The sequence below is a fragment of the Herpailurus yagouaroundi genome, unplaced genomic scaffold (genome assembly GCF_014898765.1).
Source record: "Herpailurus yagouaroundi ecotype Mexico unplaced genomic scaffold, PumYag 77, whole genome shotgun sequence".
In the NCBI taxonomy this organism is placed as follows: domain Eukaryota; kingdom Metazoa; phylum Chordata; class Mammalia; order Carnivora; family Felidae; genus Herpailurus; species Herpailurus yagouaroundi.
The window spans coordinates 7,369,493-7,391,861 of NW_024412388.1; the positions used below are offsets into that span (position 1 = coordinate 7,369,493).

The 22,369-nt window shown below is 40.5% G+C and overlaps 1 protein-coding gene across 28 annotated transcripts in view; it reads left to right on the plus strand.

Moving 5' to 3' along the window:
• KIF1B (kinesin family member 1B) overlaps nt 1-22,369 on the plus strand; it is a 147,064-nt gene that overhangs the window by 47,584 nt on the left and 77,111 nt on the right. For 13 of the 28 annotated variants that reach the window (XM_040460772.1, XM_040460798.1, XM_040460813.1 and 10 more), the window contains exons 6-15: nt 1,776-1,954; nt 2,521-2,632; nt 5,394-5,471; nt 6,148-6,213; nt 6,957-6,974; nt 10,738-10,813; nt 11,545-11,623; nt 12,720-12,862; nt 14,291-14,332; nt 17,090-17,301. In XM_040460772.1, the coding sequence (XP_040316706.1) occupies nt 1,776-1,954; nt 2,521-2,632; nt 5,394-5,471; nt 6,148-6,213; nt 6,957-6,974; nt 10,738-10,813; nt 11,545-11,623; nt 12,720-12,862; nt 14,291-14,332; nt 17,090-17,301 (1,005 nt within the window). The remainder of the gene's footprint in view (nt 1-1,775; nt 1,955-2,520; nt 2,633-5,393; nt 5,472-6,147; nt 6,214-6,956; nt 6,975-10,737; nt 10,814-11,544; nt 11,624-12,719; nt 12,863-14,290; nt 14,333-17,089; nt 17,302-22,369) is intronic. The other 15 variants (XM_040460837.1, XM_040460875.1, XM_040460929.1 and 12 more) reach the window with 5 other exon arrangements.

Below are 22,369 nucleotides of genomic sequence, written 5' to 3' on the forward strand. Positions count from 1 at the left end.
GAGGGTTCTCAATATTTAAAAAATTGATTTTAGATTATCGTATAAATATACAGTCAGCTCTGAGATGGAATGAAAGAGAAAAGCAATAGAAATGGAGATAAGCTTCTATTTCAGATACTCTGAAAATGTGCCTATAGAATATTTAAAGTTGAAAAATGTTGAAGTTTTATGGTATGCTTGAGTAGCTTAGTGCTGCACAAGCTTCTCATTCCTCGCGAAGATTGTAATGAGGCTTACTGTGGTGAATTTACCCCAGTCCAGAGCCTACATTATTTGTTTACAAGTCTGATCTTATATACAGATCAGGAGCAGAAGCATCCTTTAAAGCCAGACTCTTGAATGAAGCTCATTTAGCTTATGTTACAAAACCACCATTTTTGTTGGTTACTTTCCCATGAGGAAAAACTCTTACTTAGACCAGAACACCCACATTAGCAAGACTGGCGTATTATCTTCTTGTGGACACGCTTCTGTTGGAACCCTTTAGGTTCTTTAGTGACCGTGGAATTCGAGAGGGAGGAGTTGACTAGACGACTCCTACGTTGAGTTGCCTCAGGTGGAGAAAGGCTAGTCTGCTACGTCCACCTCCAGGATGAGAACGGTCCTGCTGGTACGACAAGAGTTCCAGTAGTGTGTTAGCTGACGCTTCCTCTTCCCTCGTGAGTCTTGGGCAGGTCCTGCCATGCAGCCAGGCTCTATGCTGACCCGTCCTCACTCCTTGTGGTAGGTGGATTGATTGCTTGTCCGTAATCAGTCACCGTGTGGTCGGTCTTACAGTAGTAGAGTTGCTGGTCTCTTTTAGTCTTCCCTGCTCTGGAATATTGTTTCTTGGTTTTAACACTAATAGAGTTTTTATTTCCAAGCTTTTAGAATAACCTCACTGTAATCCTCAATTATTGACAACAGGATACATTTTAAAAAGTGTATTAGTAACTGGTAAGTTGTTACTAAAAATAATATTTTTTTTCTGCTTTAGACAAGTAGCAGCTACTGACTGCTGAGATAATGTTTACCTCCTTTTCTTTCCTGAGACTGTGGGAAGGCTGGTTCTAAGTTAGTGATGTCTGTGCATACCATTAGTAGAATCAAAGGGACTGGACCTACAGTATTTTTCTTTGTAAAGTTTGCTGATCTCTCATCGTACGACTTTTTTTTTAAGTAATCTCTACACCCAACATGGGACTTGAACTTATGACGCGAGATCAAGAGTCACACACTCTACTAACTGAGTCAGCCAGGTGCCCCTAATTGTAGACCTTTTAATCAATGTTATACAACATTTAAAAAACATTTTAGGGGTGCCTGGGTGGCTCAGTCGGTTGAGCATCTGACTTCGGCTCAGGTCGTGATCTCATGGCCTGTGAGTTGGAGCTCCACGTTGGGCTCTGTTCTGACAGCTCAGAGCCTTGAGCCTGCTTCGGATTCTGTGTCTCCCTCTCTCTCTGCCCCTCTGCTGCTCATGCTCTGTCTCTCCCTCTCTCAAAAATAGATAAACATTCAAAAAAAATTTTTTTTTAAATAAAAGTAAAAACATTTTAAGTCAGGGGAGGGGCAGAGAAAGAGGGAGAGAGAGAATCCCAAGCAGGCTCCATGCTGCCAGCACGGAGCCTGTTGCGGGGCTAGAAACCACAAACCGTGAGATCATGACCTGAGCCAAAACCAAGAATCAGATGGTCAACTGACTGAGACACCCAGGCGCCCCTATAAAACGTTTTTTTAATGTATAGAATTTCTTTTTCCAAGTCCTCCAGTTCAAATTAATAGTTTGTTTCTAGGTGAGCTACATGGAAATTTACTGTGAAAGAGTACGAGACCTGCTGAATCCAAAAAACAAGGGTCATTTGCGTGTGCGTGAACATCCGCTTCTTGGCCCGTATGTGGAGGATCTGTCCAAGCTGGCAGTCACTTCCTACACAGACATTGCTGACCTCATGGATGCTGGGAACAAAGCCAGGTATGGTAGAAATAGACTCATGACTGAGGGGTTTGGTACATTTTCGGGTCCTTTGCTCCCAGTTAAGGGTTTGAGATCACATAGCCATGAAAGTTGCTTTAATTGTGGATCCTCTGATCCTTTGGCCGTGCTGGAGAAAGAAGTGAGGGCTTCAGCGTATTGGGCATCTTTCTTCTCACCAAAACAGTGCGGTGCTGAAGTGCATCAGAACTTTGATTAAATTTTAGTATCTTGATTTTGATGAAGTTGTGGTAAAATGTTGGATATCATGTGCCTATGGTAGTGATCGATTGTGGAATAAAGAATAAAAACTAAATGCCTTGGTGGTTCCTAAAGGGACAACTGAAGTATGAGAAATGATTCTGACGTGGTACCTTTGGAGTTGGGGGTGGGTTGATAGGCTCACAAATAAGGTGCATTGAGAACAGTTTGTGTAAGTGACAATCTCATGATCTGTGAAGAGGTTTAAAGCTGTTGCTTTTTGTGCTTATGATGTGGAGCCTGCTGTCCATTTTAACTTTCATCTAAGAATTCTACTGTCATATGTCACCATTATGTTTATTTAGGACAGTGGCAGCTACCAACATGAATGAAACAAGTAGCCGTTCCCATGCTGTGTTTACCATTGTTTTCACCCAGAAGAAACATGATACTGAGACCAACCTTTCCACTGAGAAGGTAGGACAACTTCAGTGTCTAGGCTTGAGTTGTGTAGGACGGGAAACTTCAGGAGTCCTTGCTACCCTCTGCATCTTATGGAGGGCAGAAAGTTGCTGTTTCACTCAACGGAGAATATTTTATATCTTCTACTTGTCATTTCTGTTCCTACTCTGAACCAATTTTGAGCGTGGGTTTTGAGTGAAATCGCAAGATAGAAAGTAGGGTTAAGAAAAAACAATTCAAGACTTTGGGTCTCAAAAACTACTTTGTGCAAGAGAGTTCAGCAGTTCTGTGGGGAGAAAATCCTTCCCTTTTTTCTTGACTAGAACCTCTTTATTACTTTATTAGCTGGTTTGGTATGTGTATTTTTTTTTTCTTTTTGAGCTCTGATAATGTGGTGTGGGATTAAATATTTAAGCAAACAGTTAAGCAGACAAGGTGTGTTTTTCCTTGGAAAATAAATAACTGCACAGCATTCCTGAGGTTTTTCAAATACCTTGCTTGTTAATGTCTCGTTTTCTACACCGTTCAATAGAGTAGGCTCTGGAATTAAATGGCTTGCCTTAGATCCTGCCTCTACTACTTTGCAGCACTGTTACCTTGGGCAAGTTACTTAACCTCTTTGTACCTTAGTTTCCCGAACCTCATAGGTTTGTTAAGATGATTACATATTGGTACAGGTTAGTGCACATAGAGCCTGGCTCAGAGCCTGGTGTATTCACTCAATAAATGTGGATTTTATTGTTATTATTGTTAGTAGTAGATTTATGTTAAATTCTTCTCTGCCTACATACCTAAGTAGCATGTGGCTGGCTTTTTAAACCTGAAGTTAGATTTAAAAAGACATTTTTTTTATATATGTTTTCTAGTGTTTATTTTTGAGAGAGAGACAGAGTGCAAGCTGGGGAGGGGCAGAGAGAGAGAGAGAGAGAGGGAGACACAGAATCTGAAGCAGACTCCAGGCTCTGAGCTGTCAGCACAGAGCCCGACACAGGGCTCGAACTCACAAACTGCGAGATCATGACCTGAGCTGACATCGGACACTTAACCGACTGAGACACTCAGGTGCCCCTTAACGTTTATTTAAAAAAATTTTTTTTCAACATTTATTTATTTTTGGGACAGAGAGAGACAGAGCATGAATGGGGGAGGGGCAGAGAGAGAGGGAGACACAGAATTGGAAACAGGCTCCAGGCTCTGAGCCATCAGCCCAGAGCCCGACGCGGGGCTCGAACTCACGGACCGCGAGATCGTGACCTGGCTCAAGTCGGACGCTCAACCGACTGCGCCACCCAGGCGCCCCCCTTAATGTTTATTTTTGAGAGAGAGAGAGAGTGAGCATGTGCATGCACTAGTGGGGAGAAGCAGAAAGAGAGGGAGACACAGAATCCGAAGTAGGCTCCAGGCTCTGAGCTGTCAGCATAGAGCCCAATACGGGGCTCAACCCACGAATCAAGGGATAATGACCTAAACTGAAGTCAGACACTTAATTGACTGAGCCAGCCAGGTGCCGCTGAAGTTAGATTTTATTATACTGGCAACAAAAAAAGATCCTTTGCCTTATTAACTGAGTACTTTATGCTAACTGGTATCACTAAAAACTAGAATCACTTTTTACTTGGTGACTTGTTTGTTTTTAGCTGAAAATTATTTTAGAAAACATGGTCTTCACATAGGTGGTTAAATAACTTGACACGGCTTAGCTAGTTACAGTATTAATGTGATTTAGTACATCCAGTGTGAAAGTAGTTTTTCCATGATGTCACATCTACAAAAATAATGATGTTAACATAACCAAAGCTTCTTTGATCATCCATTTTGGATACTTTTGTCTAACTTTCCTGAATGTTTTGTTTGTTTGTTTGTTTTTTACAACTTTACTGAGGTATTGTTGAAGTACAATGAACCACACCTATTTAAAGAGTAAAATTGGATTGCTGTATATGCACCTGTAAAACCAGTGTCATAATCCAAGTAACCACTTCTTTTACCCTGGAAAGTTGCCTCATGCTGCTTTATAATCTTACTGTACCACTCCTTCCACCCTGATACTCGGGCAATTCTGATCTGCCTTTTGTCACGACAGATTAACTGACATTTTCCAGAATTTTATATAAGTGGAGTTTTATAGTATGTACTGTTCTCTGGCCTCGCTTCTTTCATTCAGCGTAATTTTGAAGTTCATTTGTGTTGTTGTTACGTCAGTAGTTCACTCCTTTTCATTGCTGGCTAGTATTCTGTTACAAAGATCTATCACAGTTTGTGCAATAACTCATCTGTTGGTGGGCATTGAAATTGTTTCTAGTTTTTGATTGTTTAAATGAAGATGCTGTAACCATGTGCGTGCAAGCCTTCGTGTAGATATTTGCTTTTGTTTCTCTTGGTAATTACCTAGGAGTGGAATGGTTGAGTCTTATGGTAGGTATATGTCTCTGCTAAACTGTCTTCCAAAGTGATTATATCATTTTACATCCCACCAGCAGTGTGTGAGAGTTCTAGTTGCCGGGGCTTCATATTTAATATGCCGTTTAATGGATTAATGGGTTTTATATATTTTTATGCCATGCCATTGTAAAATACGTGTACCCTAAAATTACTTGTTTTGAACCAAGATAATTGCTGCGAACTTTTGTGCATGCTCTGTGTCTTGGGCCATCTGTAAAAAAGCCCTAATATTTGTAGTCTTCATGCCTCATTTTTAATTTCCTGCCTCTTAGTGTTTTCTGGTTCTACCTTGCTTGTTTCTTCTGAATTGCCCCAATGTCTTGTTCTTTACCAGGTCAGTAAAATCAGCTTGGTGGATCTAGCAGGAAGTGAACGAGCTGATTCCACTGGTGCCAAAGGGACTCGATTAAAGGTATTTATTTTACCAAACAGTTGTACCAGTCAATAAATGTTCTATAACATAGGTCAGCAAACTATGACCAGTAGGTCACATTTGGCCCACTGTCCGTTTTTGTAAATGAAATTTTATGGGGGCACAGCTGTGTCTCTTTGTTTATGTGTTGTCTACAACGGTAAGGTTGAAAAGTTGTGAAAGAGACCGCATGGCCCTCAAAACCTTTTGCTGATGTCTGATCTATAATCCAATGAAAGATAAGTTACATAATGTAATAGTTAAGGAGGACTTGATGGTCAAGGTGAGAGCTGGAGTGTGTTTTGAGGAACAAACTAGATGTAAGCGACACGAATAGGACAGCGACACAGAAGATCCAAGTGTGAGAACAAACGTGGGCCTCTCCAGAGAGATGCTTCATTAGCAAGAGCGGAAATTACGTGTTGGTGAGTTGGGGGAAGAAGGCTGCATCTGTAAGCTTTTGGGGCAGGATATCCCGCAGCTACGTAGGCCTGTGAGTTAGGCATGTGGTCCCGATGTGGCATTAAGTGGAGAGGATTACAAGAGGTTTTTAGAACTTGTGGTCATAAATACACAATGCTAGCATTAAGACCTAATTGTGTCTTATGTATTATATATGATGTGGCAGTCGTAGAAATTCTGCATCATAATTCTTCATGTTTCGTATTGATTTCAGGAAGGAGCAAATATTAATAAGTCTCTTACAACTCTGGGCAAAGTCATTTCAGCCTTGGCAGAGGTGGTGAGTATTACATACCCGATTGTATGGGAAAATTTGTCTGTTCAGCAAAGGTACTTGATGATATTTTATGTGTTTATAAAGACTGACCTTTTTTGGCCCTTTTACGTAATCTTGCCTTCCTCCTTTTAGAACTTTTCAGATAAGATACTAGGCATAGTACATTTTAACTTTCTACTGAGAATAAAAGGGATTAACGAGAATGAAAGTAAATACGTCTGTAAAGGCTAGGCTGAAACTGGTTCTTTACAAAGACCTAAGGTCTGACTACTTTTTTTGAGCCTTACTTCAGTCTCTCATCGAAACTAAGGTTTTTGTTTGTTTTGTGGGTTTGTTTGTTTGTTTGTTTTTTTGCATACCCTTTTCCTATACAGTCTTTTCTAAGTAGGATGTAGTACCTCTTGGAGTATTTTGAGCATTTGCCTTGGTGAATGCTATTGATTTGGGGGCCAGTAATACATTTTTAAAAGTTGTGTTATTCTTTCCTATTCTTTAACAGTAGGACACTAAATCTGAAACAGTTTGTATAAGGGGCTTCATGTTTTAGGTTAAAAGCTGAGGAAGTACCAGTTAGTCACTGTGTACTCTAGTCTAGTAGTTTAGTACATCATTTGAATCCGTAAAAAGATTCCGCTGCTTTCTTGCTTGTTTCTGAAAAGTCCTACTCAATTTATGACTTTAAAGTACTTTCTGTTTGAAGGCTTATCCTGTGTTTTCATTCTTTCTTTTAAATGCTTCGTCTGTAGGATAACTGCACCAGCAAGGTATGGTGGGATTTGCTAGAAATGAACTAGCTGTAGAATCAATTGTGATGATTTTAAATCCTCAGCAGGATGTATGGAGACATAAGACGGAATGGAACCTTGAAAAAAACCTTTTTGTTACTCACTTTCTGACTCTGGAATTCAGAGTTGCTGTTTAGAGTGACCATGAATCATAAGACTTCACACCACAATTCATTTGGGGAACATGCTGTGCTTTGGACAAGGAATTCAGAATAAAGGAACAAGAAAGGAATTGAGGAAGTGTCTACATTGTGTTATCTTATGATGCTTTTCCTAGTGATCTGTAGGACTGCCCTTTGAAGAAGTCACCTATAAACCTCTTGAAAGGGCAATAAAAATATTTTTTACAGGTACCATTCTAAAACATAGCTACCTTTGTGAAGTTATTAGGACATGTTCCTTAGATTTCTTTGTGTAATCTTATTTCCTATCATGAGAAGTCATGGATTATTTAAATTGTTAGAAAAATTTTTTTCTACTCTTTGGTTATATATAAAGTGAAGGCTGTAGAATCAAGTTAAACACTATAATTGTATCTAGGAAACATACTCTTTGCATCCTTTTAATCGAAATACAATAGACTTTTCCTTATATTCCTATACAAATACTCTAAAATTTCTCAGTACTATTTTGTATAAATAATGGAGCACTTAACAGTTTGTTCTGAATCACATGAGTAACATTGGAGATAGCAGGCAGTATCTGCCATGAAATATTTCATTCTATGTTTTAAGCATATGGGTCTGTTTATTTTCTACTTACACAAAAATTACTTCGTAACAAGTAATGCTTTTTTTTTTTTTCTGTTTCTTTCTGCTTGTTGGAAAAAGCTGCCTTAAATTTAAAAATCTGTTATTTGATATGATGCACGTGTAGATATTCTTCAGATATCTAGTCCGGGTCCCAGAACCATGAAAGCTGTTAGAATTTAGTGGCTTTTCCAACTTGGCCCGTCCGTTTGCTCATTGTTAACATTCACATCAACCAAAGGAAAAGTTTACAAAGTATTTATCTGCATATTTCTCTCGCTGCTCTGTGCCACAATAAATTTGCAAATGAATTTTTTAGAATGATTTTGTCAAAACCCAGTTTAGTACTTGGCATCTATGTCATTACTAACAGATCAGAAGTAAGTTTTAGTTGGTCTGTAACAAGCATCATTTAGGGTGAATTAAAATGTACTGTTACTTCCACTGGGGAGAGAAACGAGATTATTATCACCCATACTTGATAGTTTTTCTTTTTAGAAAGGTTTACTGATATAAATAAACATAAACCCTTTTAGGTAATTACTGAGGAACTTCTTTGTGAGAATAGATGAGATGAATTTGTAAGACAGCAAATAGAAAAGAAGTGGCCAGAATTCTGAGGTATTGTCAAATGGAAAAGATGGAAGTTCTCCTTATGCCTCTTTATTTAGCTACTCCTTCTTAATTTAGTCGAATTGACCGAAATGAAAACAGAACATTTTTGGCAAAGAGATACTGCTTATTTTTATGGTATTGTTTGGAGTCCTTACAACTGACGTGCTTTAAATCTTGCAGCATTTTCAGTACGAACCAACGTCAGGCAAAGCAGAGTGGTCAGGTGTGGTGTGGGGCTAGCGAAAATAGACTGCGGTCGCAGGCCTCCAGAATTTTGTAGTGGGATGACAGTCCCACTAAACTATGAATGCCTGACGCGTTAATTCTCCCTAGAGGTCTGTGCTATAAGAGATGGAATTAAAGTGCTACTTGCCAATTCCCTCTCCTCCTCAACAGACTAGAGGTCAGCTACTTAGTACTCCTTTTCTGTATGCCCGTGCTTTTGCAAGAACTAGAGCATCCTTGGGGCACCTGGGTGGCTCAGCCCGTGAAGTGTCTGACTTCAGCTCCGGTCACGATCTTGCGGCTTGTGAGTTCTAGCCCTGCGACGGGCTCTGTGCTGACAGCTTGGAGCCTGGAACCTGCTTCAGATTCTGTGCCTCCCTCTCTGCCCCTCCCCCACTCGCACTCTGTGTGTTTGTCTGTCTGTCTGTCTCTCTCTCTCAAAAATGAATAGATAAACTTTAAAAACTAGATCATCCTTAGTTTAACCTCAGATTGTACCAGGAATAGGGGGAGGTGTTTTTCAGTGAACACTGGCTTCCCCTTAGTGGCTTCTTAAATTGTCCCTACATAGTCGTCAGCTAGGAGGATGCTGCAGTAACTATTGTCTGTCTGCCAAGCGTTCACGTTAATTTTTACTTTCAAGGATATAATTTTCTCATTTTAGCACTGGCTTTGTGTTGGTGGCTTTTGCTCTATCCTGTGATAGTGAGAAAGGTCACAGCAGTATAAGTAAATGCTTGATACGTATATACAGAACATTCATCTTGCAGTCTTTATAAGTCTTCAGAGTCAAGATCACATCACTGTCTTAGACCTTTTCACTTTGAGTCCTAACTCTGTCAGTTGGATTTTTGGGGGGCGTAATTTCCTTCCAAAGAAACCAAATGTCCGTTACTTTATAAAAGTTATTAGAGATGGAACAGTCCACTTGTTGAATTGGTGTTTGGCCAAATAAATTCATTAACTAAATGACTTGCTCCTACACATCCAACCTGGAATGCCTAGGATTCATATTTGCCCTTCTGCAAAAGTAAAAAATAGTTGCTTGAGGATTAGATATCAGGTGATGTTGAGGAGTTACTATTAATTTTGTTAATGTGTGATAATGGTTTTTATAGTTACCTTTTTGATTTTGATTAAAAAAATTTTTTTTAATGTTTTATTTTTGAGACAGAGAGAGACAGAGCATGAGCAAGGGAGGGACAGAGAGAGAGGGAGACACCCAGTCTGAAGCAGGCTTCAGGCTCTGAGCTGTCAGCACAGAGCCTGACGCGGGGCTCGAACTCACAAACCGTGAGATCACGACCTGAGCCAAAGTCGGACGCTTAACCGACTGAGCCACCCAGGCACCTCACCTTTTTTATTTTTAAAACATTTTTTTAATCTTTTTTTTTATTTTTGAGAGAGAGACAGTGTGTGAGTAGGGGAGGAGCAGAGAGAGAGGGAGATACAGAATCCGAAGCAGGCTCCAGGCTCTGAGCTGTCAGCACAGAGACTGACGTGGGGCTTGAACTCACAAAGCGTGAGATCATGACTTGAGCCAGTTGGATGCTCAACCGACTGAGCCACCCAGGCGCCCCTCTAGTTACCTTTTTTTAAAAAAAAGTACTTCTCTGTTGGAGATTCATACCTGAAATATTTATAGGTGAAATGTTGGATTTGCTTTAAAACACTAGCAGCTATGAAAGATATGATATGGACAGTATATTAGATAATGGTATTGTATGGATGTTAAATTTCCTAAATTTGGTCATTGGACTGTGACTGTGTAAGAGAATGGCCTTATCTGCTTAAGTATTTAGGGATGAAAGGGCATGGCGTCTGCAGTTCATTCCAAAATGGTTCAGGAAGAAAAAGCGTTAAGTGTTTGAGGGATTGGCGAAATACTGATAAGGTGGATGATCGATACACAGTAGCTCATTATACTACTCTCTAAACTTGTGTATGTTGTAAATTTTTCAAAATAAAATATTAAAGAAAAAATTACTTCATTGCATGAACTTTGGGTGTGGTGAAAAATTGAAGCCATGAGTGTTAAATTTCAGCAGTGATGGGGTTCTATGGTACTTTGCTTGGGAATTTTAGACTGGTTTGCCTTCCATGTGAATTTTTCCTGCCTAGCAATGCTAAGACCATTTCTTTCTTTTTAATAGAGTAAGAAGAAAAAGAAAACTGATTTTATTCCCTACAGGGATTCTGTACTTACTTGGCTCCTTCGGGAAAATCTAGGTACGTTGAACACTAGTGTGTGGTTATCTTTTTAAAGCTATTTACTGATTATCTTTTGTGGTTAATTGTCTTGTATATTTGTTTTGGAAAAGAATAATCTCTAGATACCCATGTTACTAACCTGACTCCTCCCTCCTTCTTTTCCTTTTTGCTCTTGAATTAAGCTGGTTGGATTTGCTCACCTTTAAATCAGAGTTTTCTCCCCTATCTTGTTGACCTTGGAACATGAACTGTGGTGTGGTTGTCTTCCTAACCACACCTACTTCAAACTTTTGCTCCTTCTTCAGACCTCTTTGAAAACTCCATATTACCTTTTTGCTGATGTTTTTGGACCTTCAGGTCATTGCTCTTTATTCTCTGTTCTGTTAGCCTCCTTCCCTCCTTCCTGATGGAAAGAAGGAAATGATCAGTTGTGTCAAATGTTGGTGACGGATGGAAGAGGCTGAGAATAGTCTGTTGGACTGTCCACGTCACTGTGACTTTTCACTCACTAACAGCACTTTGGTGGAGTGGCTGAGGTCTTAGCTGGAGCGGGAGAGGGAAACTGGTCACAGTTGATTCAAACACCAAGATTAAGAGTATAACAGTGCCTGGCATAGGAACTTGAGACATTTGTCGACTCTTGGTTAAATCTTAGGATCTGAGATTGTGCTGTCTAAATTGACACATTTAATAAAGTTCTTCTTTCTAAAGTGAATATGATTTGAGATAACCATGATTCATCTTCTTAGGTGGTAATTCTCGGACTGCAATGGTTGCTGCTCTGAGCCCAGCAGATATCAACTATGATGAAACTTTGAGCACTTTGAGGTACTCCAATATGATCTCGGTAGCAAAATAGAACACTGTGCCACCATAAATCATTTTGTTATGCCATGGATTTTCTTATGATATATGGGTAATTTGTTGTGCAAGTAATGATCCAGCCCTCTCATAACAGGGAAGACATGTGTTGGGGGAGACTTCTACTGTAATAGAATTTACTTGTTAATGGCAAAGACAGGAACTTTTTCACAGGAAAGATACTAAAATTGCTCAAATGAGATGTTTGGATAACTTTTAGATAATAGTGAAAGTTTCTTACCATTTTCATCCCTGTAAAAAGAAGCGTCCCCTTCTTGTGGTGTTTGTCATTATAGAGACGCTCAAGTCTTAACAAGTAATGCAATTGTGAGTATGTGTCATGTTAAAAAAAATTACAGAATGTTCACTAATAGGACACGGGTGGCCCTTGAACAGCTCAGTGGTCATGGGTGCCTTCCCTCTGCGCAGTCAAAAATCTGCATATAACTTGACTCCCCCAAAACTCAACTACTAATAGCCTACTCTTGACCAGAAGCCTTAACACAAATAGTTGATTAACTCATATTTTTATGTTACATGTATTTTATACTATATTCTTACAATAAAGTTAGTTGTAGGAAAAAAATGTTACTAAGAAAATCATGAGAGAAAATACATTTACAGTACTGGACTCTATTTATCAGAAAAAATCAGATTATAAGTCGACCTGCACAGTTCTAACCCATGTTGTCCAAGCATCAGCTGTATATCTGTATGTGCAGTAGATTTTATTACTTTAATCTGGAGCTTTCTACTCTTCTTTCATTGAAGACACTTTTAATATAATGGAAAGAACACTATACAGTCTGACAGATTCGTTTTGAGTCCTCTTCTGGTATTTATTTCTTTTATGATTTTGGGTAAATCATTAAATTCATCTGAGCCTTTTTCTTCATCTTTATAAGATACTGTAAAACATCCTATGCATGTGTTATTATTAAGGCTTATAAAATGTGTAAACACTCAAGCTGTTTGATTTAGAGATAGAAATAATGATACGTTATTTATGAGAAGTAGAGTATCTGAGGAATGGCAAAAATGAATGTTCCTTTTTTTGATATAGATATGCAGATCGTGCAAAGCAAATTAAATGCAATGCTGTTATCAACGAGGACCCCAATGCCAAACTGGTTCGTGAATTGAAGGAGGAGGTGACGCGGCTGAAGGACCTTCTTCGTGCTCAGGGACTGGGAGATATTATCGATAGTAAGTGAATTAAGGTCAACGCAAACTCTAATCTTTCCCTCTTCAGGGTTCTTAGATTTAAACTTAGATTAAAAGAGCTTATGAAGTTAGATAGTAGGAAAAAAAGGTGGTTTTTTTTGTTTTTGCTTTTTCTTAAGTTTTAAAAAAATCCAATGAAAACGATCTCAGAATTTCTTTAGGTAGTATGTACCAGGCTATCCAGTCATGAAAGTTTTTAAAGTTTTTATTGAAGTCCTTAAATTAGTTTTTAAAATGTAAATATGTCACTGCTTATATTTTTTTAAATATATACTTTTAAGTGTATTTATCTTAAGAGAGAGAGAAAGTGTGCACGTGCACAAGACGGGGAGGGGCAGAGAGAGGGAGAGAGAGAATCCCAAGCAGGTTCTACGCTGTCAGCACAGAGCCCAACGCAGGGCTCGATCTCGTGAACTGTGAGATCATGACCCGAGCTGAAATCAAGAGTCGGACGCTTAACTAAGACACCCAGGCGCCCCTCATTGTTTGTGTTTTTATTAGGTTTTCATTTTAGATCAGCAGTGAAGTTTATTTGGAATGAGCTTATTCTTACTGAGAAATTAATCACTTCATAAAAATGTTACTTGAAATTTTTGTTTTTGTACTATGTGTTTCTCTGGATTAATGTAGTAGCAATAATATATGTGTAACAAACACACTATTTCAGTCCCCTTTCAGATAAGATATACCTTTGAGTGGTATCTTTCCCTTCCTGCAAGATGACTGAGGAACACTCTCCACCTTGCGCCCTCTGAACACACAAAGGGGAAATTATCCATTTCCTATCAAGTTTAAGAATGAGACTTCCAGAGAATATTATTTCACAGTATTGTCTTAAAATAAGTCTTCTTGGGGGGCACCTGGGTGACTCCATCGGTTAAGTATCCGACTCGATTTAGGCTCAGGTCATGATCTCGTGGTTTGTGAGATCAGGCCCCACGTTGGGCTCCACGCTGACAGTGCAGAGCCTGCTTGGGATGCTTCTTCTCTCTGTGCCCCTCCCCACTCACACTCACTTGCTCTCCCAAAATAAATAAACTTAAGAAAAATATATATTTTTTTAACCTCAGTATTCTGCCTGACTAATGTTTAATCAGAAGTTGAGTTAACTGGATGATTTGGGTAGAATATTATATGGGTTTATTTGATAAAGCATGTTTTTAGTTTTTAAGTAAAAAATTAATATTCTATTGTTTGGAATTATAGTAAGATGTTAAAAGCCTCTGAGTTTAGTTCTTCTTACTGATTAGCACCTGAGTTTGAGTGAATACAGTGTGCAAAATGATCATATATTCCGAGTGTTAATTTTTTCACCTTCCCAAATGCCAAATGCTGCTCTGTTCCCTCTCTGTGTCACTGCTGAACCTGAACTTTGACCCTTCTTGTATTTTCCCTCCTGCTTACCTTCAGTTGATCCATTGATCGATGATTACTCTGGAAGTGGAGGCAAATGTGTGTATTTCATGTATTGGTTATTTCCAGTACTCTGATTTGCTAATCTGCCTCTGCTGGATCAGCCTTAAAATGAGCTTTGCATGCCAGCAATCCTAACAGGGAAATCCCAGACAGAGCATATTATAGGTTCAGAAATGATCCTGGTTTAGCCCTTCTCCATTTGGCAAACACACTGCTGAATTTCAGTTTCTGGATTAAATAGTTAATAGGCTTGAGAATCTCTTCCTACTTCTACTCTTCAGTTTTTCCACTTCTGTGATTAAACTGAATCCAAAGTCATAGCGGATGATGGTGGTGACAACAGCAACTCACATATCCTGAGTGTTTATAAAATGCTGGGCCCCATTCTAGGGACCTTGAATGTATTATCTCATTTAATCCTGTCACTGATTCTGGAAAAATTCCGTTACGCCCACTTTTACCTATGAGGACACCGCTTACCTGGGGTGGTTAATTTGCTACTGAGATCTCATGGTTTCTGTGTGGTTGGATTGGATAGTGTAAGTCAGCTCCAGCTTTTAATCATTACTATGCCTTTTTGGCCTCTTGAGCTCCTTCAGGGTCTGATTAATAGAAAGATCCTTTTAAATTAGCTATATAACTCTGAAACGTAGTGTACATATGATTAAAAACAACCGCTTGTGGTTGGCCAAACGATCCATGACTGAGTAGCTCTGTGAATGTGTTGGGTTAGCACTCACCTGTGCTTATGCTAAGTTAGTTTCCTCCATATCTTGGGCCTCAGCTTACATGGTGATTAGGAAAACTTTTTTGTTTTCCTTTTCTGGGATTACAAATTAAATTTAAAATGTGTGCTTGAAATGAGGATATTTTATGAAGGATCATAAATACCTAGACACCTCGTTGTCCTCTCCATGTATATCATTAAGTTGGTGAGGACGTGGTTTCTTACCCTTTCCATGAGGGGATCTTTATCTTAGAAGAAATGAAGAATCTTGACTTCTTGGTTAAGTTCAGATTTTAATTGATTTGCTTGTTCATTTAATGAGGCATGTAATAGGGCTTGACCAGGAGGACACACACAGGAGAAAGCAAACGCAGCCCTGGCTGCTGTGATGAGGCTAGGCCTTGCGGACACAGTAAGACTCCAATACCCAGTGGCTCTTGGACCAGAACAGCTCTGTCTGAGATTTCCGAAGCTGACCGATACTGATGTGAGAAAGACGCCATCTCGCTCCTGCTTTTGTGCCCCAGGTGGTGCTGCTATCAGCTTGTTGTGTCACTCTTTTCTGAGCAGTGTGGCATCTCCCAAAAAGCTATGCATGACTAAGTTTTAATTTTGTATCCCTGCAGGAAAGCAGCCCTGACTACTTACGAATTTCCATTTCGGTCTACTACTCTTAATGTCTTTTAGGGCTTGCATGTGTCCATTGGACCTTCTAAACTCCATCCATCCTATTCTTTCTGACCTTGCCGCCGTCACCTGATGGCTGATTTTTTGCTCCAGTTCCCATCCCCCTTTTAAAACGTGCTTGTTTTCCTATGTTCTCTATTTGCAGATGGTGGTTTTCAAACTGTCTTGAAGCAACCACTGGTTTTAAGGGGTTTCAAGAACTGGCTTTGATTAAATAGAGATGAGTAGACCCAGAGAGAGCAAATAATACTGCTTTCTGACTCTTTGACTCATATCATTTAAGGAAAACTTAACTTAGTTTTGATACAAGTTTTAAGTAATGCCGACTTTCTCAAATTTAAATATGAGCTAATTTTAAAATAGAAATCCCTCAGTACCCATGGGTTTTCTCTGGTGTCTGCAACAAGGATGACAAATGAATGAAAGTACGTAGAGCAAATTAATTTTGTTGTTTGTGGCTCTTTTTATCAAAACTAAATTTAAAAACAAAACTTAGAGTTCTGTTAAAGACTTTTTAGTAAGTGAAAGTATGTCCCTGAAACTTGCATTTCATACTGGCAACTCGGCCTACCAGTGACTCGTGGTAGTCCTGTTAGGCAAAGTAAGAGCTGTACTTTGCAATAGTTAGCAAATAATCAGCCTTGATTTGCTTGATCTAACAGATGAATGAAAAGCATACCAACTTCATCAATTTGCTGATTGTTCTTCCCTGTTGAGGCAATTGGCCCTGAGTTCTTAATCAGAACTTACACAAAATTCTTGTGATTTCTGCAATTACCTCTCCTTTTTAAAAGCATATTTTAAAGGTCCTTTTTAGCATGTTGAAATGCTGCTATACGAAGGATACTACTGAGTGCTCAGATTTTTGTTTTAACTGTAGCATCTTCTTGGGAATTTTTGCTGAATGCCATAAAATACTGGGCCAGGTTAATATTATTGGTAAATATGTGATCATCTTTTTTTCCTTTACCATGATAAATTACTGAGATTTAAGAGTAGTGTAAATTTAAAACATTGTAGATTCAGAGCCGTAGAAGGAATAGAAGGAATGTAGCATGTTTTATTTACAGAGGGTGCCTGAACATTATCCTTTGAGGCTCTGGTTACCCTCTACCAAATACAATGTTAACCCACACTGGAGTTTCTTAGTTTCTAAATTCAGAAGTGGCTCTTCACCTCTGCGATACCAGTATTAAAGACAGACATGTTTTAGAACTGCCATCTAGAACAATTATAACTTGTCTTTGTATCATAACGTGTCTGTCTTGGCGCTTTAATGCTCTCCTTTCTTACGCTGGTGTTCCTTCCTGTCTTTTTTCTCCCTCTGCTCCTTTCCCCCCTCTCCACTTTTTCTGCCTTCCCTTCTTTCTGTCTCCCAGATCTGAAAGATTTTCAGAACAATAAGCATAGGTACTTGCTAGCCTCTGAGAATCAACGCCCTGGCAATTTTTCCACAGCGTCCATGGGGTCTCTTACTTCATCTCCATCTTCCTGCTCACTCAGTAGTCAGGTGGGCTTAACATCTGTGACCAGTATTCAGGAGAGGATCATGTCTACACCTGGAGGAGAGGAAGCCATTGAACGCCTAAAGGTAAGTAATACCTCAGACTGAATGAAAGGTGTTCTGTATAGTTCCATAAGGCAGAGTTAGGACTTAAAAACCACTGAGATTTTTGTTGAGGATATGGAAGAACTTTCTAACCCCTAGAGGTGTCCTGAAAATGGAATTTGCTGCTTCATGATATCATCAGTTGCTTTTCACCAGAATGCTTGAGTCTGACATGGCCAGACAGAGATGAGAGAGATGCATGGGGAGATCAGAGGTTGGCCATGCAAGTAACTGATAAGTAGATATGTCCTTTAATTCTGAGGTAGTTTATAAGCCATAGGGAAATTGTTTAGTTAGAAATTTAGTGGGAAACTAATTTGTTAGAAGCACTTGGTTTCATTTGAAGATTGAATTCTGTGTAGAGCCGTGTGTATGTTAGTAAAGTACGCAGTCAAAAGTTTGGACATGTGAGTAGCTGTACCAGGTTTATTCAGAACATGTGAAAGGATAACCTCTGGAAGTTCATAGGAAGTCTTGGGCCCTATTCACACGGCTGTGGAAGGGCTGCCCGCCTCCTGGGCTGGTGCTCGTGGGGTCATGGGCCTCAGCGCCATGCTGTGCACCTGCATTGTGTGCTCACAGGTCCACCTGCAGTGGTGCCCAGCTTTGCTTCCCCAGGCTGTGGTTGGCTCTGTTGGGTACTTTCTTGTCTTTCTCCATGAGTATAAAAGTGAGCAGTAGTGGTGCCTGCTGACTCCTGGCTCCCGGGTCCTTCCTGCCCCTCAGTGACTGCAGTGAGAACAGACCGTGCCATCTATCAGGTCACTGTGACAGCATCACAAATGCTTTTTTTTCTTTCCCTGCCCATTACCTCCAGGGTGATCGTTTGATCCACCACGCCTTTGGGACTTTGTATTCCCAAGTATGGGGGGGGGGGGGGGGGGGGAGGTGTCGGGGGAGGAACATGGAGGGCAGAGAAAGTTTTTCAGGGAGCTGGGAAGTTGCAGTTATGTTTGCAGCCAACAGGCTCTTTGCACTCAGTATTCTCCACAACTGCTGCTTCAAGGACTGTTGGGGACAGTGACATGCTTTGATAAATTAATGATGGGAAAGGTTTGCTGAGCCTTTTCACCGCTAAAAGGGGAGGAAGCTTGGTAAGTTGAAGATGGCAGATGTTTTCGTTTTCATTTTCATTGTCAGGTGAGGCCGAAAAAGATCTTATTATTTTTTTTTTAATGTTTATTTGTTTATTGAGAGAGGGAGAGAGGGCGGGGAAAGAGAGAATCCCAAGTAGGCTTCATGCCCTCAGCACAGAGCCCAACATAGGGCTTGATCTCACAAACGAGGAAATCATGACTTGAGCCAAAATCAAGAGTCAGATGCTTAATTGACTGAGCCACCCAGGCGCCCCCAGAAAAAGATTTTATATGAAGAATAGGCTACTGTTTCTTAGTCTGCCTTTTCCCTTGGCATTTTACTCACTTCCGAGCTTAGGTGCTTCGGAAACCAGAGTGTTGATCTTGTCTCTTTCTTCAGAGCATGTTAGCAGAAAGTGGATGAAGTCCTGAAATACCTAGCAAAGGGAAAAGGGTGAGAGATCTTTTCATCAGTTGCTGTAACTTGAAGGGTAATTTCTGCTATTTTAAAATTGCCTTTGAAATTTTAATAGAGACATCCGCGGAGTCCGTGCAAGAACGCTTCCTGTGTGTGTTTTTTTCATGAATAGACATCAGTGACAGAGTTGCTGTGTGGGGTTCTTTCTGTTCAGGCCAGGGGTAGGGGGGTGGTGCAGGGCTTCCATGGGAGGGAGGTGAGATCTCTCACTATTTAATATGAAATGTTCTTTGTCTTTGGGGATTTTGAATCTCACTGTATGCCTGTTAAAGCCTTGGTGTACAAATGAGATTATACTTTCTGTTAACTTGCATCTTGGCTTAAAAGAAAAAAATTGTCCTAACTGCCAGTTGGTGGGACCAACTGAAAAATATCATTGGATGTTAGGAGTCAAGGCATTAACCAGACTCTTTAGGAATTAGGTCACTCCATGTCTTCCAAATAGTTTCTTGGGACTAACACTGCCATTATTCAGGGAACCCTCCCCCCAATCTTTCTACTTCCCACCAAAACCAAAGCAAAACTGTTATTACTTTCATCAGAAAAGAAATTATTCCGTTTTAATTTTCCTTTAAGCCAAAATAAGTGCGATCTTCCATTTTCCCTAGCTTTAGAAAATTGCTTCTTAATGGTTTTGCGTTGGATCTTGAGTGTTTAATGCAGCCCTGCAGTCTATTGGGGCCTCAGCGCCTTAGCTCTGCTCCTGTTTTGTGAATGGTGAGAAATCCGTCCCAGCAGACCTGCATTTTAATGACTCAGGCGGAGAACATCTTGCGTGCACAGTGCAAAGCAGTGGTTATACAATAGAGATGCTTGAGAAGTTCTCATTTTGGGACCATTTCGTTATTGAATGTTTAGGAACTGTGTTCCTTAGACATGATACTGCAGAACAAAAATACTGTAATGGAAAACAGTAATAAAGGAGAGGAGGTTGATTCATTTTCCTAACACTTTCTTTTCCTTTGCTTCTCTGTATTTTTGACTTGAAAAATGTGATCAGTTGGTAGAAGACTTTTGCACAATGTGTTGCTACTGTTTCTTTTTTTTTCGAATAGCTTCTTTCCGTATGGAAGAGACCCGTGTTAACCCCATCAATAAAGATCTTGATCCCTCCACAAACGTCTCTGGCAAAAGAGAGTGAAATGTAATTGCTCTCAGTTTTTAATCACAACTCAAACTGAGTTGGAATGAACATACCCCTGATTTGGATTCTTATTCAGTAAGGTTTTAAATATGTAACCATAGCTACCATGTGGTGGCTCTGGTGTTTATTAGTCTGGCGTCAAAGTCAGTACTAGGAGTGCCATTGCCGAGGCTTGGATTATAAATATCCACAAATATCCATTACAGAAGCATGCAAGGGCAGATGCTGGGGGAGGCGGCCCGAGGGCCCCACACTTGGAACTTACTTTATGGAGCATATGCTGTGTTCAGTACAGTAAAACCTTGGCTATCCGATGTCTTCAAGGAATGTTCCATGTAGTAAGCATTTAACCTTTTAAATATCACAATTTAACTGTTGTTGTTTTTTTCATGGAAATATTTCTGACTTGTTCTGTGGATTTTTCTGCCACTTGAACCGAATCATGACAAAGAAATTAAATCATGTTTAGCTGTGTGAACACAATTAGTAACCAGCGTTATACAGATAGTTAGACCTACAGAATGTGAGGCCAAAGTTGAATGGCGCCTGAGCCCAATGTTCCTTGGAGCTTAAAAAAAAAAGGTTGCTGATGTCATCGCTCTTTGGAATTTTTTGTGTTTGGGTACTACGTGCACGAAGGAAGGACCCTTAAAGATTGTCTCGACTCCTTATTTCTGAAGCATGAATCCCAGTTTCAGCGTAATCTGGAGTTGGGCTCCTAGGGTTATGGGCAGCACTGGGCACCGGTGTGCCAGTCCTGCCTACAGAGCAGGTTGACAACTCAGAGACCGCAGTTGTCTCCTGTTGGCAGCTCAGTTTTATTTATGCTCAGTTTGCTATTCAGGCTTCAAGAAAGAATGTCCTTCACTCTTTCTTAACTGATGGCGAGCTGTTTTGTCGAATATTTTCTTGAAATCCCATTGATTCTGCCTTAATTGAAGGAAGAATGTCAAGAGTCAGGAAACTCAGCCCTAGGGTTTAGTGGCTCAGGAAGTAGTGTGGCCTCAGGTTAGTCCGTAGGTTCTCTGGCCCCCAGTCTCTTTCTTTCTAGAATGGTTCTGGAATAAATGGCTTTTTCTAGCACTGAAATTTTGCTCAATATCATTTTCTCGGAGCTTTCTTCAGATTTTTAAAAAATAGCTTCTGAGACAACATAAAAATTGCAACTTGAAGCTGTAATGAAAAATAAAACTAGTATCATCCTCAGCTAACTCATTAAATCTTCTCTTTATAAAGAGATTGTGTCCTGATTTACCCTCCAGGTGGAAAGTAGAATTAGAGAGTTCGCATTAGAATTGGCAGCAAAAGACAAGAGGGTCCCTCCACAGCGATTTTGCTAGATGGGCTGAGTTTACAGTTGCCCCCAAATGGAATAGCTTTCATATAGCCAGAGAAACCTCTTATCAGACACAGTCTGCTCCTGAAAATAACCAACCCGGGGAAAAAAAAAATTTTTAAGTAGCTCCTGGGTCAGTTTGTATTCCGTATCCAACATCAGTGGCTTGTGGGCCACACTCTGCATAATGAGCACCAGTCTAGATGCTCCGGTTTGGGCAACCTCTTGTGCTTATCCTTTGTTTTCAGAGTTACCATTTCGAGACTGTCAAGGTTTCTCCCTAGCCGTCTTTAATCAGCCTTGCTGTCACAGAGGATATGGTGCCCGCTTGTCTTGTATTTGCCCTTTCACAGTATATGTAAAAGCACTTAATGCTACTCTGCTAGAACTGTTGTTTGAAGAACTTCTGTGGTGCTTGCTTGCCACTTGGTTCCTGGTACGCTTCCTGTCCTGGCCATCTCACTCCTTGCCAAAATTGTAAGGGTGTTTTGGTTGCTGGCCCTCTGGCACGGCATATGGGCTCCTCCCTGAACTTGGGAGTGGCAGGTGCACTGCATGTGAAGTCAGTCCTGGGAGGCGTGTGCAGCGATGCCGTTCAGGTAGCCGTGGGGTCTGTTCACAGGGCTAATGTGGCCAGCTTGAGTGGTATTGTCTCTTTGGCTCCACCCTCCCCGCTCCCGCTGCAGACTTGCTCTCACATCCCCCAGGTTGTGAGTGACTCTTCCCAAACGAGTACCTTGTCAGTGTACTGACAGTGTATTTGGCCCCCTTTGTGTGGACCGTACTGGTGCCCATGTGGTTTCTGACTTTTCTAACTTGGTTACCGGTTTTGCTCTTTGTCCCTCTTCACTAGCTGTTGCCGTCCTTCACCGTCATCATCGTTGCCATGCTGTCCCGTTTGTTTCTCCTGACGCTTGTACTCCTCTGCTTTTGCCCCCCCCCAGGCGCCCCGCCGCGCGGGGGGAGGGGAGGGGGAAACAGGCTCCAGGCTCTGAGCCATCAGCCCAGAGCCCGAC